We start from the raw sequence: 14,034 nt of genomic DNA on the forward strand, positions 1-14,034 counted from the left end.
CCTATATCTTAATATTGTATTTTAAAGTACTTTAAATGATTCTTTAACTATAACATATGAATGTTTTTAAAATATGGGTTTAAATTGTGGATTCTTTAAATTATGATAAACTACTTATCAATAGTTTAAAACTATTCCAGTGATGGAAGTTTGGTGACACTGCTCCCAGAAATAAATATGTTTTTTAAATAAGATAGTAAGTTGGGAAGAAGTAGAATCGTAGTTTGAAAAGGCTGCTGCTATTTTTCTAGATTTTTTTCTTCACTTTGCAGTTGTCCTGTATTTCTGCAAAAGCAGAACTCACTGCAGATAAAGTGTTTAGAGTTTCTGAAATATGATTCTGTACTAATCCTTTTGTTCCACATTTTCATCTGAGTGGGAGATTGAGGTTAGTAAATGGTGGGCTAAATATTCCTTACACTAAAGACCTTCCAAGAATCCCTTATATCAATATTATCCTTTGGCGTGTTGTAATCCGACAGGTTTGAGAAATTCCTGTGGTTCATTAGCTCTGAAAATTACCTTGTTATAGCTGGAAGAGACCAACAACAAAATGAAATGATTGTCAAGCGATATTTAAAGCCAGGTGGGTGACTTGATTCACATTAACCCAGAGTACCGATGAATATCCTTAACTTGTATATAATCCTGTGTGATGTTTAAGTATTTATTTAAGTGTGTTAAAGGCAATTCTGGTGTTGTTCCTTTCTGCGGTATCAATTTAATGTGTAATTAATATCATTAGGTGATGATCATTTGCTGTTTAGTGTTTATTATTTGTTGTAGTTCAGAGAACAAGAAAGAAACAAAGGATATGTCATGCAAATGTAAAGCCATTGAATAAAGTGGCTCTCATAAGATTACAGTCATATTAATAATGTTGTGTGCTTTTCTGCTAATTGTGGCACTCTGGATGGGGTTACTTATGAACCAGTGGAATAGCAGTGCAGTGGAATAATAATTTTTGTAGGGTGGCGAACACACAGACTATATAGTCCCTTCCTTTAGTGTTACAGTATATCTTCTTACAATTAAGCCACAGCTTCAGTCAGTGCATGTTTTTATTCTGTCATCATAACTGACTTTTCCTGTTTCTTCCCTATAAGGTGACATTTATGTCCATGCTGATCTCCATGGAGCAACCAGTTGTGTCATTAAAAATCCATCAGGTAATAGTTTTAGGGAAAAGTGTTTAGAGCAGTGGTCTCCAACCTTCCAGTCTTTGCAGACCTGTTGGGGGGGTAGAGTAGGAGATGGTTCCATGTGAGTGGTGGGTGAGTGTGTGCATATGCACCCTCTGCTCACACAAATAGAACTACACACATGCGCTTGCCTGCTGCATGCGCAAGTGGTACTGCGCGCGCACACGCATGCACTCACCCACCACTTCCGTGGCCCGATTCCGACTGGGCCTTGGTCTGGTAGTGGGCTACATCCTGGGGATTGGACATCTCTGGTTTAGAGGAAAGGGCCCATTAAAAATTAGGGACTCTTAATTGGTTTCAAAATCTTTGGGTCAGTGTTAGTGCTTACATTGGGGCAATAGGTTGTAGACTGTTACTTGGAACCCTGACAGATTGTTTTAAACTGGTCTATTTTTGTGTGTGCAAGTTTTGAAATGGAGAGGACAGATTGTTAATGAGATAGGGATTCATTGATCAATTTCTTGTTTAGCAAGGTGGCATTCCTGATTGAGATTGTCCAACAAGTAATTTCTGTAAAAAGCATGCTTGTACTCCCGGGAGTCATGCTTGGTTGCATTAGAGTGGATACAAATTGAACCTAAATTTTGTTTTCTTCATAAATGAGACATGTAGTTGAAAAATTTCTCTTCTCTGAGAAGCCTACTTACATTCAGTGCTTTTGTACGTTCCTAACTTTTGGAGCATGGACTCAAATGATCAGGAAACATCAAATTCCTAGTGGGGCACCTTTTCACCCCCAATACATTCCAAACGATGGGAACTGTAGAGAAACACATTTGAAGAGTATCAGGATATGGAAAGCGGAAAGGTGACATCTTTATCCTGTTATTTCCAGGATTTCGTTAACAAAATCAGTGCAGCTTTGTACAATGTCTGTGCACTCTAAAAAAAACCTTGAATATCAGTTACTAAAGGACACCAGTAGGAGTTGGATTTTGTATATTGCATATTGAATGCCCCTGAAGCATATGGCCAGCCTTTTCATCCAAGTGTGTTCATCATCCTCTGAGATAGGATAGCATACAACGAATATGTTGAACCTGGGGCAATATTCCAATATTTGCTGGGGTCAAAAACAAAAAGACAAATGGCATGGCCTTTTCAGGATGCCACTTTTTCAAACTTATCCTGGATTTTAGAATATCCATGATAGAAACATCTAAATGTTCCTTATCCCAAATATTATCAAATAATGGACTCCGTGTTCTAGGTTTATTTTCTGCTCAGCTTTCCAGAAGGCAGATTTCTGTCTTTTTTTTTTAAAACGGCAGTTTAAAACCAAGTACAGTTTCTAGTACATGTTCCTCAATCCCTCCCTTCCTGACTATTGGAGGATTAGCATAAAGAAAAGTTAAAAGTCATGTTGGTGATGAAATTCTGTAATAATGGCCAATTTTGGGGTTTCAGGAGATCGTATCCCTCCCCGGACACTCACCGAAGCAGGCACGATGGCCTTGTGTTACAGCGCAGCCTGGGATGCTCGAGTTATCACTAGCGCCTGGTGGGTGTACCATAATCAGGTAATGAAGTCAGGGAAGCTTCCCTATCTAAGGGTGTGGCTTATTTTTAAGAAATGAAATATTTTACTTGGGGGTTCTACAGATGCCTTGTTTTGGAACCGAACAAAAATATTTTTTAACACTGAATAATTGCAAGACTACTATGATTCCCCACATTGCTTTTATAGCTTGTGGCTTTTTGAGTTTAGTTCTTTATCATGCATTCCTGCTCTCCTGTGCTGGCATACAGATTTGTTAAGGCTACTTGTGGCTTTTCTGTACTGTCCTGGTTAAATTTATTTGTGCTGCTCCCAACAAGAGGATTGTGCATCTAAGTAAGATGTGGAGATGATCAAGTAGCCTCTGTTCCACAAGCGTTCTGGGATGGCCGCACAGAGCCATAGAATACTATGGTGCTTGGCCTTTTTCAATCTGAAGCCTTTCCCAAAGACGCTAATGTACAGTTCCAGTCACCCTCCAACCAGCATACAATTAAGGGTTAAATTTAGGTAGGGAAGACCATATTCAAATCTTCATTCAACATCGTAGCTCATTGGCTGAATTTGGGCCAATTCACAGACGTATTCTCTCTTTCTTGGCCTATCCTACTTCATAGGGTGGCTGTTTGTGGGATATTATTAAGGGAGACCTTCCCATCTGGTATCGTGTCATCTACATCAGGGATCTCCAACTTTGGCAAATTTAAGATTTGTGGACTTCAACTCCCAGAATTCCTTAGCCAACATGGTGGGCTGAGGAATTCTGGGAGTTGAAGTCCACAAATCCTAAAGTTGCCAAGGTTGGAGATCCCTGACCTACTTCCAAAGGAAGGACAAAATGTAAATGAAATAATAAAGGAATAAATAGTCCAATACACTGAGAACATTATCTTATTGAGACAAGACAACAGACTTAATCGTGTTGAGCTCCTCTAATACCAGTCTCAGAAGTAAAAAGCTTTTCATATAAGTTTTTCCAGATTTGTGTTTTTTTTCCTGAAAGCTACAGAATTTTTGGAAATCACCAGGGATGAAAGTTCCAGTTGCTTAATTAGTAGTTCCCCCTTCTCCAGTCCCAGCACATTATATGGCAACCATCGGTGGATCTGTTAACATTTTGTTCTTCCGAAAACTCTGGCTTTCATTTCTGTTACATGTCCAACCCTCATTCCCACTTTTTTTACGATAAGGTAACCTTTGTGGGTCCCTCTTTGGATGCATATGATGATGTTATTGGTGTTTAATCATCTGGGTAACCTCCATGCAGGTGTCTAAAACTGCTCCCACTGGAGAATATCTGACAACTGGAAGCTTCATGATTAGAGGTAAGATCTTCAAGGAGACGTTTCCCGAGTTCATTTCCTAACTCAGAATGGCTGTTGTTGTGCTAATAGCTGTTCTGAACCAGCTCCCCAAACACAACAAGCCCTCTGTAATCAATCATCAATTCCTTTATTAGGAGCTCCAGCAGCCCTGGCAAAAAGTCTCTCTCTCACAGCAGGCTAACAAGTCTGTCTGGCAGGGAGATGAATAGCTGTCTGCCACATCTATTCATCTCCATCCCCTGCCTTTTATCCCCAGAGCTAGGGTGGGCCTTCACTAACAGCGGTAGCTCTTCTTTCCCAAGGGTCAGCCCACGGATTTCCACTGCTCTCCTCTCCTCTCCTCTGCCTTCTGTGCATCCGCGGGTCAGGCATGGACCCAACTGTCCCTCCTATCCTCATCAGCCTCATCTCTCTCTCTGTCTCTGTCTCTCTCTCTCTGTCTCTCTCTGTCTCTGTCTCTCTCTCTCTCTCTGTCTCTGTCTCTCTGTCTCTCTCTGTCTCTCTCTGTCTCTCTCTCCCCTCTGATTCAGCTGCTGGAGGGGCCAGCGGCCAACAGGCCACAACAATAGCCCAGTTCAGCGAGAAGGGGAAATTATGAACCAGACTTCATATTAATGTTCTTAAGGAGGCCGAGTTTGCTTTTTCATAGAAACCTCTATGATCTAATTTCTTTTCTTTTTTTCCTCCAGGAAAAAAGAATTTTCTTCCCCCTTCTTATCTTATGATGGGCTTCAGTTTCTTATTTAAGGTACCGTGTGCCCTTAAGTTATTGTTTCTTCTTTAGGGATGTATAAAAATGAGGTGCAAGATGTGATCTCCCTAGTATTCCATTTTGCTTTTTACCAGGTTGGCTGTGGGAGAAAGAATATTTTCTCGTCAAGGAAAGTGAAGTTGTGATTTCAGTGAAATCCTAGAAGCTTTCACTTGCATGTACCAGTGCTTTGTTTCTTTTTGTTTTTTCAATGTAAAATATTCTATTTTTATTAAGCTTTACATGTATGTACCTTTCTGTTTTACAGTATATTCATAGTGGGTTTATAACATTTAGTAAAAGCAGCCTTAGGTGCTTGTAAATTTATCTACATGTGTCTGTTCAATTACATTTGTTGTATTTCTCTCTCTCTCCCTCTCTCTCAACACACACACACACACACACACACACACACAATCCAGATTGCAATGAGTTTTAAAATAGCCTTTCTTAATATTAGTGGGTTTATAACATTTTATAAAAGCGTGCAGAGAGAGACTGAGACAGAGAAAGAGATATTGCAGATTGCAATGAGTTTTAAAATAGCCTTTGTTAATATTAGTGGAGTCTGTTTTGAAATCTGACCATGTGTGTGAATTGAAGGAAGATTTTTTTTAAAGAACTGTTGGGGAGGGAAGAATCAGTCAGCAGAACCTGATTAAAACTCTCTTGCATGATCTTAATGAGGCTTTAAAGTAGCCTCTGTCAGTAGCTTCATAACAGTTTTGTGTCTGTGGTGATTTTTTTTTTTTTTTTTGAGAAGAAAAAGTTAGCCCACTCTTCTCTCTCAAAATCTATACTTTTCAGACACAAAATGCACTTCACTTTATGGTCAAACTGGAATTTAAGATTCTTTCAAAACAGAATAACACAAATTGGAAGGGACCTTGGAGGTCTTCTAATCTGACCCCCTGCTGAAGCAGAAAACCCTATACCAGGCGTGTCAAACTGGTATCACGCACAGGCTCTGCCCTTCCCAGGAAAAACAACGTGAAACGTCACGTGATGGCAGCGTGATGGCACAAGTTCGACACCTGTACCCTATTACCATTTCAGACAAATGGTTCTCCAGTCTCTTCTTAAAAGATATGGTCATAGTCTGTCAATTGGAGTTTCTGATCCAGGCATCTCTTTCCTTCTTTTTTTCTTTTTTCCCTGTGAGGCAACCAGTCAGATACTGAGAGCTCTGCCTGCATCCAAGGAAAACATGACTTTCTTTATCTGTCTCCAGGTGGATGAATCCTGTGTTTGGAGACACAGGGGTGAGCGGAAAATCAAGGTGCAAGACGAAGACATGGAGACTGTGACCAGTGCCACCAGTGAGCTGGCAGCAGAAGACACAGAGCCCTTGGGTATGCTTTAATCTAGTGCTGCCAAAGAAAGTTATGTTTCTCGAGTCTGGGCTTCCCTTTGTATATGGTGCCGTTTTCTTCTGCTGGGACTCCTTTTCATGACTGTGGACTGCTAGAATGAGATCAGTAAGCTCTATTGATTCTCCCAAAGTGAAAGTTTCCTCAGATGGGGTTTACCCAAGGTGAAGTCCTCTTCCTTTGAGATCTTGAGCCTCTCTTGAGCCTCCCAGGCAAACCTGTCCTCCTCTTGGTTAATAATTTTTTTCCCCTTCCTTTTAAATTCCAAGGACTGTTTGCTTGCCTGTCTTAAATCATGAGTGCAATTGAATGTGTGTTCGTTCCTTCTTTGGCTTTTTACCAAGATGCACCAGAGGGAGATGAAAGTAGCAGTGATGATGATGATGCTCATAAAGAGGAGAGCCAAGATAAACCTGAGAATGAAGAAAATATTGCTGAGCTACATAACGAAGAGTGTGATGGGAACGGGGCAGGAGATGCCTTGGTCATGGAAGGATCATCTGATGAAGAGAATGAGAATTTGGAGGAAGAGGAAGATGAACCGACAAGGAATGCTTCAGAGATACTTTTTCCGGACACAACCATTGATCTTTCACATCTTCAGTCCCAAAGGTAATAAAAAGCAGGACTATATTTGCAAAACCATCTTTGGAATATGTGCCAAATACGAGTGTGAAATTTGAGCCTTAGTCTGTGTCACTTCTCTCCTGAAACGTTTTACCAGCTCTTCCCACAGTCCTCTGCCTTAATAATTTTGCTTCTTGTCCAGGAGGAATAGGAGTGTCATAAGCATAACTTCTGTACATTAAAAAAAATAAGCTAATCAAATAGTTTGACAATTTGGAACTAATGTTGGTAAAAGTTGGATTTTTTTTTAATGAATTGGGTTATGTTTGTGATTTGGGGCATTCTAGTTACTATTAAATTGTTGTTTTTAGTTATTACACATTTCCCAGGGTCACTTTTGTGAATTTTATTTACATAAGTAAATAAATTTGAAAGAATGGTACAGTAAAGGATGGGGAACAGTTTCTGTCAAGAGTGTGCAGGACCTATGGTGGCTGAATCACATGTTCTAAGAACATAAGTGCTTTAGTGTTCTAATTGACAGAATGGGCACCAAGATCTATATTTTGTTATGGAAGTATATACAAAGAACTGTAAGGAAAGTTAATGTAAATGTAAGCTGAGAAATTAATCTTCTGCCTTCTTATGTAAATGTTGGGAATCAGCTGCTGTCTGACTCAGCTTTTATGTAGGAAACATGAGTCTCTTGCTTGAATTTGGCTCCAGCCTTTTTGGCCTTCAGCTTAAGACTTGATTTTTCTCTCAGGTTCTGGGGCCACTATGTTGACAGAGTTGACATGGGTTGGTTAATGCAGGGGTGTCAAACTCACAGCATCATGGCATCATCACATGACATATCGTGATTCCCCCCCCCTTTGCTAAACTGGGTGTGGGCGTGGCCAGCACGGGACACACCCGGCCCGTGGGCCACGAGTTTGACAGCCCTGGTTAATGGATGGATGTGAGTGTTATCAGGACCTCAGCCTAATTTATCCTTTTAAATAGTTGTACTATATTGTATTTTTGTTTGCCACTCAACTCTTTGTGGTAAATGGGTGGCTGTATAAATGTATTTAATAAATAAATAAACTTGCTTCTCACTGGACTGTTCTTGTGAAAAACAACAACTTTGTTCTATTGTAGATCTCAGCTGAAATTTGCTTTGAAAGATAACATCTCAAGTTTGGTGAGCTATTTCTCGATATCAGAAGACTATTGGCTACAGCTCATCCTGATGAAACAGCTACACTCTCTAACTCTCTCTCTCTCTCTTTTTAGGGTGACAGCAAGTCTCAGGGGAGGAGACATCTCTCAGCCAAGGAGAGGAGGTGAGAAGGCCTGGATAGGACATTTATATGAATGTTTCTCAATCTTGGTAATTTGAGATGTATGGACTTCAACTCCCAGGATTCCTTAGCCAGCAAGGGAGTTGAAGGCCATACATCTTAAAGTTGCAACGGTTGAGATATACTTATTTACATTTAGCTCTAAGTGTCAGTTTTGCATCTGCCTGTGTAGGTACAGCTATTGCAAGATGTATTCTTAACCCTAAATGACCCTTTAGAGTCCTTTATCTTGCTTTTTTGCCTTCCCAAAGAGGTTTATGTAGTATGGAGTCCCACAAGCAAGAATATTGCTTGTGGATTCCCTACTACATAAACTACAGTTTCTATTATGTAGTTATATTGCATACTACAGTTTTTGTTGCCAGCCTGAGATCTCTTTCTTTTCCTCTCTTCTAAGACTTGCGGTATTCTTGATATTTTGAAATAAATTAGCTAGCTGGCAGAAATCGTATGGAATTCTGCTTTCTCTTAGGGAGCTGAAGAAAAAGAAGCCATCAAGCGACCAGGATGATTCTGATCTTCCAAAAGGGAAGGATGAAGATAATTCTCCTCAGCTCCAGCTTTCTCCCAATGATTGTAAGAGTGCTGGCATGCAGCAGCCCGTGAAGAGGAGACAAAAGGTGAGTGTGAGATATGAACTGTGTGCATATTGGGTACTCCTCAGATAGCCTGATCAGTCAGGTGGGCAAAATTCTTGGACCACTGAGAGTTCAGCAAAAAACTATGCCACAGGTCTACAATCGAACATCACCCAGGTACGATAGAAATACAGTTCCAAACAATTGTACCTCATCTGGTAGGCCGATTCAGGCTGTTTGGAATTTGGGTGTGCTGGGATCAAAAGCTCTTTATTTTTTTCTTAATTCTGCAGGGTCCCTTGGCCTTGTTACCTGAATGTTTCAGATATCACTGTGCCCTGAATCCTTCTGAGTAATCTGTGGATGCAGGCAAATTGTGCCTGTTTTTAGGCTGCCTGAAAAACCACAGATGGAGTCCTTCTTGGATGCTTAAACCTCCTTGAGAATGTCTGCATTTCACAATAAGAGGACCATAGTAGATATTTCACAAGTACAAAAAGCTGCATTATTGTGGTTGAAGAGTAACATGTCAGGTTAAGAAAGGCAGTTTGTGACGAGACTTTTCAATTTCACTCTCTTCTGTTTTTGCTCGCAGAGCAAACTGAAAAAAATCAAGGAGAAATACAAGGATCAGGATGATGAGGACCGGGAGCTGATCATGAAGCTGTTGGGAGTAAGGCAAAAATAGAGTTGACTCTCCACCCACCCCACTCTTCATTATAATGTGAAATTTGTCTTCTGATCCTTTTGGTCTTCCAGTCTGCAGGGTCAAACAAGGAAGAGAAACCCAAGAAAGCCAAAAAAGGAAAAACGAATCAGGAATCTGCCAAGAAACAGTCCCAGAAACAAAGGAGGGACCAGAAGCCTGGCCAGGGTGCCAGGATAGAAGAATTAATCCCTGACTTAGAGGGTGCTTCTTTGGAGGAACATTTGGATGACAAGGTAGAATGATTGATAAAGCAACCACGGGTACTTAAAATAAGATTGAATGGAGTCCCGCAGGTTGTGTTTCTCCCTTTCTCTCTGTCTTGGCTCACGTTTGATGTTTTGTTTCCTTTGACTCTTCCAGGAGGAGCAGGACCAAGATCAAAACATAAATGAGGTAAATTTGAGCTGCTTATTTCTTTTTATTTAGTGGGGGGCAAAGGACTCAGATTACTTTGTTTGATGGGAGGGCATCATAGCTTGGGGATGAAAAGGGCTTTTCTGTTTTTGTGATAACCTCCCCCTCTCCTAGTTGATGATACCTTGTTGACTCTAAAACAGGGGTGTCAAACTCAATTTTATTGAGGGCCGCATCAGAGTAGTGTTTGACCTTGGGGGGCCGGAGAGGGCGTGGCCAGCTCAAGGTCACTCATTGAGGCTCCGTTTTTGGCTGCGATGGCTTCCTGGATCCCTTTGCCAGCAAAAACGGAGCTTAGAGAGGCTGTGCACGGCCTCCCTGGGCTCCATTTTCACTGGCAGAGGGCTCCAGGAGGCTGTCACAGCCAAAAACAGAGCCTGGGTGGGCCACACATGGCCTCCCTGAGCTCCGTTTTCACTGGCAGAAGGTTGCAGGAGGCCATCGTGTCCAAAAGTGGAGCCCGGGAGGGCCATGTGTGGCCCTCTCAAGCTCTGTTCTTGCTGGTAGAGGCACCACAGGCTGGTCCTTTCCTGTTTCCAGGGTGGCCTATGGGCCAGATCTAAGTACCACACAGGCCGTGTCCTGCCTGTGGGCCTTGAGTTTGACACCCCTGCACTAAAAGTTGTATCCAGTTCTCTGCTGAATGTACCTGCTTTCTGTGATCACTTCAAAATGACTCATCTCAAAGTAGAAAGGAGCTGGTGGTGGAATGTCTATTTTTGACACCATTGCAAAGTCTTTAATACTATACCCGCCATGGGGAAAGTCAGTGTGACTTGCAGGCCAAGGAAGGTTTGGCCTCAGCCTCAAGAAATCTCCTGTCCCACTCCATCTGACTTTGGCAGTTCTAACTGCCCTTGCCCATGTGCCTTCAAGCATGTCAAATCATAAAATATTTCTATGGTCTTTTTAGAGTTGCCAACAGTAAGGGAGGGGGGAGCAGTGCAGCAACTCACAAACTGCAAGTGCATTCCATAAATGTTTTCAAAGATAGTAACTAGGTGACCGAAGTTTCTGCTGGGAAAAATTGTTAACTGGAGAGCATGATTGATGATTCTTGTCTATGGATGTATCCCATTGGAGAATATGAATTATGATATACCTAGAGGGTGGGGGGAAACCAGAGTCAAGGGTGACAATGAATGATGTGTCTCAGAGTTGGCTACACCCAGGCAGTGCCGGACATGTTAACTCCCAATAAATCCTCTTGAAGTTTTGGAAGTTTGGCTCAAGAGTCATGATTTAAATGGGGGTAACTGCTGGAATCCTGACACACATCTTTGCGAAAGGTGTCAGAGCCAGGAGGTGCTGATGCTCCATTTTCTCTTCCTTGTCCTGATCTTCCTCCTTATTTCTTTAAAGAAAGACTCAATTAGGCAGCTAATTCCATATTTCTGGATCCTATTCAGCTGTAGAAGTTCCAATTGACTGATGTTTCACCGTTAGCATAGAAATATCATGGAGCGTCATCTTGACGCTGATCAAAATGGAAATGTTGAATGTGTAAGGGAAGGCAAGTCTAATTTGTTTCCAGCCGTCTTTGTCTGATGTTTGGATTTCTGGGCTTGTGAGATAAATGAGTACAAAAAAGACACGAATGCCCCATTTTAACTCCTTTGCAGTCCAATCAGTTACAATACTGATGGACAATAACACCTTTTTGCAAAATAAGCACACCCTGTTGTAGTGAGAGCAGCTGAACATCCATGGTCAGTCTTCAGTCTGTTTGATTTCACCATGCTCATCCTTTGCTGTATCCAGGAAGGGATGGCTCTGTTTGATTCTCTGACTGGGCAGCCTCACCAGGAAGACATCGTCCTCTTTGCTGTTCCAGTCTGTGCACCTTACACTGCCATGGCCGGTTACAAGTGAGTGTCATCAACCATTGGCATGGGTGTACCTGCCCAGAGAAAGCTATCTTCCTATTAAAATTGTGCTTGTTTTTCTTTTCTTTTAAAAAGATATAAAGTCAAGCTGACACCAGGCACTCAAAAGAAAGGGAAAGGTAAAATATATTCCTTCTTGTGTGCTTTTCAGCCATTTGTCCTATCTGTATAAGTACTAAAACTGTCATTCTCTCATAACGTTTTATTGGGTGAAAGTGTTTGTAGGACAATTATTTTTCTACCCGGGTACCTCAAAATGGGCTCACTGATAGATTGTGTTGACAATCTGGAACCTGTGGCTCCCATGAAGTTGACAATTGGCAAATGTTATAAATCGTTTCACAACATAAACATTATCATAAAGTATTTTTAGGTCACAACACAAAATGTCATAAAACATTCCCCCGGTCAACTCTTGATGTTTGACAGTGCTATACAGTTCAATGTAGATTGAACTTTCAAAGCAGATAGGTCTCTGAATATCTTCCTCAAATTTTAAAAAGTTTTCAAGTGCTTTACAAACTCTGCCACGAAAGCACTGAGAACCTGGTTAAGAAAATATATTTGAAAACAAAGACCCAGTATGGCTAATTATTAAAGCCCTTTAATAGAAGTGTTGATCAGCAAATCTTGTGTATTTTAGCTTGTCCTTTAATAATTTGCTTTCACATGTTTTCTCCCTGCTCCTTACTGTCCCGTTGGCATATCTTCTTTCCTCTTAAATTCAGTTTTATTTATCAGCGTACGTACAGTGTTCTTTCTACTCAAACTCTTGTCATTTAAACATTAAACTAATTTTTAAAAAATACCCTAAATCAATCATTTTAAAACAGTCATTTAAAAAAATGAAAACTGCTGTTTCTCAAGATGCATCCAATGCTGTCTTCTGAGCTGAGAGGGTATAGAAAACCTATGGGGATATTTGCAAGAATTCCCCCAAAACAGATAAACTGCTTATACTTCATCTTGTTTTGTGTCCTAACAGCTGCAAAGACTGCTTTGCATAATTTCATGCAGTCCAGGGAATCAACTACAAGGGAAAAGGATCTCTTCCGCAGTGTGAAGGTAAAACCCTGCTTTTGCAGGCATGGTGCTAATCTATGGTCTTGCATGAGAGTGGGCAATATTTGCTTTTAAAGCGAGTGTTGTAGAAACAAAAACAAAATCAATTGTAAACTCCATGTGAAACTGAAATACACAGACTCTTCTCTTTTTAAAGTTGAAAAATAGGGGATGGATTACAACTCTGTTGTAACTCTGAAGTCCTATGATACAGGTAATGAATAACATTTTGGTGAAAACATTGGGGTTGGGTGCGAGTAGCAGGCTGGTAAGACTAGCCCATCACTCTTAACTGAAAATATAATTTCAAAAGATCTTCTGGTTTTTTTTTGTTGTTGTTGTTTTTGAAAACTACAGTTGGGATTAGCGATAACGAAGAGATTCTACCTGTCCTAGAAAGTTAACTGGATCCCAAGTTCTACTAGGAGCACTCACAAGTTTTTTATTTGGGACCAACAGTAGAGATATATTTAAGATATTCCTCTTTGTGGATTAGGTATCCTTCTAGATTAGGTATCCTTCTAGATTAGGAAACGTTTCAGGTCAATGGGTCTATAAGTTCCTTAAAAAGAATTTTGTCAGCTATAAAAAAAGTTTGCCTGGTATTTGCTGCTTTGTTTTAGCACCTGGCTTTCCTACTGGTAGAAAAATGACTTAACAGTACTGTAAGAATATAGCTAATCAAGAGGGACATGTGATTCTTTTGCATAGGATACTGACCTATCCAGAAATATTCCAGGCAAAGTGAAGGTGTCGGCCCCTAATCTCCAACATTTGAAAAAGAAATGATACGAACTATGGACAACTTCACAGGCTTGCACCTTTGCATTGTGTTGCCCAATGACAGGAGCAATAACAGGATACATCATCACTGGAGCACCTTTCTGTTTTGTTAATAAAATCTGCTACTGATCAGATGATTACAATTGCTGTGTTTTTCCTCTCTCCTGTGTCCTAAGGTAACTTCAGCTTCTTCCTAGAAAGTAGATTTATATTGGAAAGCACTTAAGATCCAGCCTGGTACAATGTTGGATTGTGACCAACTGGTGCTCCATATCACATTTCATATTTGTACTTTTTTGCTACAGCATCAAACTGATTCCCCCCCCCCCCACATCATGATTAGATGATCATCTTTATTGTGTTGGAAAGAGCCTCCAACCTTTTGGGGCCAGGGACCAGTTCCGTGGACATTGATTTTTCCACGGATCAAGAAGGCATGGTTTCCCATGCTTCCTGCATGTGCATGGATGAGACTTCACTCACATGGTCCAGTTCCTGGCAACACTGGTCTGCAGACTGGGGGTTTGGGATTAGAAGACT

The 14,034-nt window shown here is 40.9% G+C and overlaps 1 protein-coding gene across 1 annotated transcript in view; it reads left to right on the plus strand.

Moving 5' to 3' along the window:
- The window catches only part of NEMF (nuclear export mediator factor), a 30,145-nt gene extending 16,508 nt beyond the window's left edge, over positions 1-13,637 (plus strand). The window contains exons 17-33 of the mRNA XM_026670866.2: positions 483-586; positions 1,107-1,169; positions 2,613-2,725; positions 3,971-4,028; positions 4,718-4,776; positions 6,011-6,131; positions 6,494-6,761; positions 7,860-7,902; positions 7,995-8,044; positions 8,535-8,682; positions 9,236-9,313; positions 9,400-9,582; positions 9,710-9,742; positions 11,525-11,631; positions 11,725-11,768; positions 12,635-12,714; positions 13,423-13,637. Of these exons, the coding sequence (XP_026526651.1) occupies positions 483-586; positions 1,107-1,169; positions 2,613-2,725; positions 3,971-4,028; positions 4,718-4,776; positions 6,011-6,131; positions 6,494-6,761; positions 7,860-7,902; positions 7,995-8,044; positions 8,535-8,682; positions 9,236-9,313; positions 9,400-9,582; positions 9,710-9,742; positions 11,525-11,631; positions 11,725-11,768; positions 12,635-12,714; positions 13,423-13,500 (1,630 nt within the window). The 3' untranslated portion in view covers positions 13,501-13,637. The remainder of the gene's footprint in view (positions 1-482; positions 587-1,106; positions 1,170-2,612; positions 2,726-3,970; positions 4,029-4,717; positions 4,777-6,010; positions 6,132-6,493; positions 6,762-7,859; positions 7,903-7,994; positions 8,045-8,534; positions 8,683-9,235; positions 9,314-9,399; positions 9,583-9,709; positions 9,743-11,524; positions 11,632-11,724; positions 11,769-12,634; positions 12,715-13,422) is intronic.
- The last annotated feature ends 397 nt before the right edge of the window (positions 13,638-14,034 follow it).

Source organism: Notechis scutatus, chromosome 1, assembly GCF_049901735.1.
Source record: "Notechis scutatus isolate UNSWTSFEM ecotype Mainland chromosome 1, rNotScu1.2, whole genome shotgun sequence".
Taxonomy (NCBI): Eukaryota; Metazoa; Chordata; class Lepidosauria; order Squamata; family Elapidae; genus Notechis; species Notechis scutatus.